Source organism: Octodon degus, unplaced genomic scaffold (assembly GCF_000260255.1).
Source record: "Octodon degus isolate 3935 unplaced genomic scaffold, OctDeg1.0 scaffold00038, whole genome shotgun sequence".
NCBI lineage: Eukaryota > Metazoa > Chordata > Mammalia > Rodentia > Octodontidae > Octodon > Octodon degus.
In genome coordinates this window covers 1,115,663-1,119,287 of record NW_004524614.1, presented here as the reverse complement: position 1 = coordinate 1,119,287, position 3,625 = coordinate 1,115,663, and the positions used below count along the sequence as shown (strand labels likewise).

At 51.3% G+C, this 3,625-nt stretch overlaps 1 protein-coding gene across 1 annotated transcript in view; it reads left to right on the top strand.

Annotated features, from left to right (window-relative positions):
• The first annotated feature begins 2,729 nt into the window (after positions 1-2,729).
• Mipep (mitochondrial intermediate peptidase) overlaps positions 2,730-3,625 on the top strand; it is a 172,895-nt gene continuing 171,999 nt past the window's right edge. Inside the window, exon 1 of the mRNA XM_004631111.2 lies at positions 2,730-3,012. Within this exon, the coding sequence (XP_004631168.1) occupies positions 2,824-3,012 (189 nt within the window). The 5' untranslated portion in view covers positions 2,730-2,823. The remainder of the gene's footprint in view (positions 3,013-3,625) is intronic.

Here is a 3,625-nt window from a genome sequence, read left to right as displayed (position 1 = left end):
TGCTCACAGAGCTTCCTCAGGCAGTTTCTCTCTTCTCCGCGCCTCTACAGGTGCCAGGCGGTGATAGGAGACTATCCATCGGTATTACGGTTCCTACAGTGACTGTAACTCCTAGAATGTGTGGCCTAGAATTTGTTTCTGAATCCAGGTGGCAACACTGAGTGCTAACTGACCAAGAAGCAAAGGACCCAACTTTGCTCTTCTCTTCCAGGCTAGGAGCTGAGCAGCTCTGCCGCCTCTTGAGCTCCGGCTATGACGTGCTGCTTTGTCACAGCTGTCAAAGTAATGAGTCCAGCCAGACACAGGCAAGAACATATAACCCATGAGCCAAGAGAACCCCTTTCTCCTGATACTAACATAAGAAAAGACTCAAGGCCAGTGTATGTTTAAGCTACAGCATTTTCTACACTTTAATGGAAAGCTGTTGACAGACAGAACTTAGCTCCTTGAGACTGGGGCTGTCCCTGAAGCCCCGGGATTTACAGTAATGCGAGCCACGCGCCAACAAATCAACACAGCTGAAGCTACCCTGGGAAGGTGGGGTTTTTCTGACTAATCATCCTAAGTATGGCTATAGGTGAAATGTTTAAAAATGGCAGTTGACACTGTAGCTGTGGGTTCCACATCTGCAGCGTTAGCCACCGTTCAAAAATGTCTGGAAAACAACTTGTCTGCATGGAACATGTACAGATTTTTTTCTCATGATTCCTTAAATAATATAGTACAACTAATTTTCACATCATTTTGTTGTATTGCTCTCCTAAGTAATCTAGACATGATTGGAGGTACACAGGGACGTATGGGGGTGCTACTCAAATCTTTTGCTGTTTTACACAGGTACTTGGGCATCCTCAAGTTTTGGCACCAAGGGGGATGCTGGGACCAATTCACTGTGGATAACAGAGAGCAACTGCACTTGGTGGTTGCAGCATTGGAAACTATACAGAGCTCGGGATCATGTCCTCTTACAGGCATTTATTGGCCTTCTTTAAGCTATATTTCATGGGAACAAGAGCCAGGACAAGGTAAAGTGAGGGAAGCAGAGAGGAAAAGTTTAAGGAGGCATTGCTCTTACACCCAGCCCAGCATGCACAAGAGTGGGGCCTCCTTAAATTTCCCAGTCGGCCTGGCCCTGGTAGCAGAAGGACCACTGTATTTCAGGAGCGGGAACATCCTTACTATTTGGCTTCTCTGATTTGTAGCAGCCCAGGGTGTTTTCCCAGTGTAAATGCTGGCTTGCTGTGGGCCTACAGGGAGATGTTAAAAAAAAAAAAATGACCTGGACACGAGCAACAAGACTTTATAAAGTTCTTTTGTGGAAGAGAGAGAAAGAGAGAGAGAGAGAGAGAGAGAGAGAGAGAGAGAGAGAGAGAGAGAGAACACTTTTCAAAGGACTTGGGATTATTTTTCAGTGGTTGTAAAACTGGAACGTTTTTTTGAAAGTCTCACTATGTCTGCAACTTAGTCCTAGGTATTATATTATTCGGGGGTAGAGGGAGGTTTGTAAGCTTGGTGCTGCATTCTAAGTAGTTAGATACCTGGCACACCATCCACTTTGTGGTAAAGAAGGGCCCTTAGATTTGAGGTTCTTTTTTCTTTTTTCTTTTCTTTTCTTTCTTTTTTTTTTTTTTTTTTTTAGAAGATGAGCATTTGGGGCTGGCTCGTTGAGTTTTTCTCCTTTTGTCCTACACAGTACCTTTGCCATCCCTCTGCACAGGGAGCCCACTCCGTGGGGTCTGCATGACCAGCCAGGTGATTTCCAGGAAAAGGCCCAGGAACAACTCAGTTCTAAATAATGCATAATCAGCATGAATTTAGGGATTTAAAATAGAAATGAATTGAATTATAGTTGACCATAATATACAGAGTAATAAATTACTTTTTTAAAAAAATTCTCCATGTGCACGATGGTCATATTCTTACACTCCAGTGGTTATTTATCATCACTGTCAGTTGGTTCTTCCCCTCTACCGGAGCGCTCTAGGAGGCCTTATGGAGCTGTCTGCGGGGCTCCGAGGCCTCCGCCCCTGCGACCTAGAGTCGGACTCGCTCTGCGCAAGCCACCAGCGCAGTGTACCCGGGATGAGACCTTTGGTCTGCGATAGAGCTCCGCAGGGCCACAGTGAGGCTCCTTTTAGAAGCACGCCACTGTAGCTCACTCTGGAATAAAAAGGCTCCCGTGAGCTTGCACGGCTGTGCAGCGTCCTGGGACAGCGGTGCCGACCCCAGGGCCTCCCCTTCCTGCACGGTTGCTTGGGTCCTGAAAATCCCGCCTCTCCCCATTTATATCGCAGGTTACTACAGTTTTGCAGGTCCCCGCAGGCGAAGAATGGCGGGGCTCCGTCCTGCAGGTGCAGGTAACCTGCCCTCTGACCTTCGCTCACAGCCCGTCCCTAGTCCCTAGGGTGGCTCTGAGGATACGTCCTTTCCACCGCGTGTGCTTTCTCCTGAGCCACCCTGAAGATTCGGTCACTGGTTACGTCGCACCCAGCACACATTGCTGCGTTCTCTCTGCGTGATTCTTCCCTGTTTTGAGTAGATTACCAAGGCTTCCTGTGGCTCTAGTCACGCGAGGACAGGAGCAAACTCTAGCCCTTCCTTACTCTCGACGCACGGGGACGCTAGACCTGAGCGGTTGCGGAGAAGGCGGCAGGGCGCCGCTCTTGTCCTCGGGATATCGACGTACTCGTGCGACCCGGAAGCCCGGGCGTCACGTGATGCGTGTGGCGTGCTGCCTAGGAAACGCAGAGCGCGTGCTTCCGCTCGTGCAGGGGCCGGGGGGCTCCGACCTCGGGGCTGGGATAGAGGCTACCGCGGGACAAGATGCTGTGCGCCCGAAGGCTGGGCGGCTTTGGAGCCGGGCTAGCGGCTCTGCGGCCGAGGCTAGCAGGCCGAGCTAGCAGCCGAGCTGGGATCCGAGCCCGAAGGGTCAGCACCAGCTGGTCCCCGGTGGGCGCCGCCTTCAATGCCAAGCCTCAGGGCCGCCTCCTGGATCTCTTCGGGGAGCGCCAGGTGAGCTGCGCCGAGGGGCTTCCCTCGGTCCATGCAGCCAGCAGAGACCCGGACAAGGTCGCCTGGGGCTGGGAGGAGCCGGGCCGCGAGCGCACGGGGCGCAGTGGAGGGTCCTTCGTGCACCCTGCGACCTCACCAAGGCGGGGTCCCTGGGAGTGTGGGGCCCCGGAGCTGCCTCTGCCTGAGCCTCTCGCTTCAAGGGAATTTAAAATATGAGTGTTGGTCTTGGCGACAGCCGCGGTGGATCCAACCTGCGAGTCCTGCCCTCTTCCCACCCCTAAAGGTTGTTTTCCGTGCAACTCGTCACTCGTGCGTCAGAGGTCTTGCCCGAGGGGTTCACGTCTGGCATCGAGTTGTTGTTATGGAGGGATACAGTTTTGGTACCTTAATAGTAATTTCACTGATGCCAGGAATCCCATCACAAGTTAATATATTATTTCAGAACTTTGAGCCTGCTTATTTTAAAACTCTAATCCCTGTTGAAACGAGTCACATTTCTAAAGTGCATTCGAGTTGGCGATGATTTCTTACCCTAGGAAGTCGCTAGGATGCATTGTTTATTCCTGTGGACTTCTGACGGTCATGGTGCCTAGCTTTCAATGGGGAATCCGCA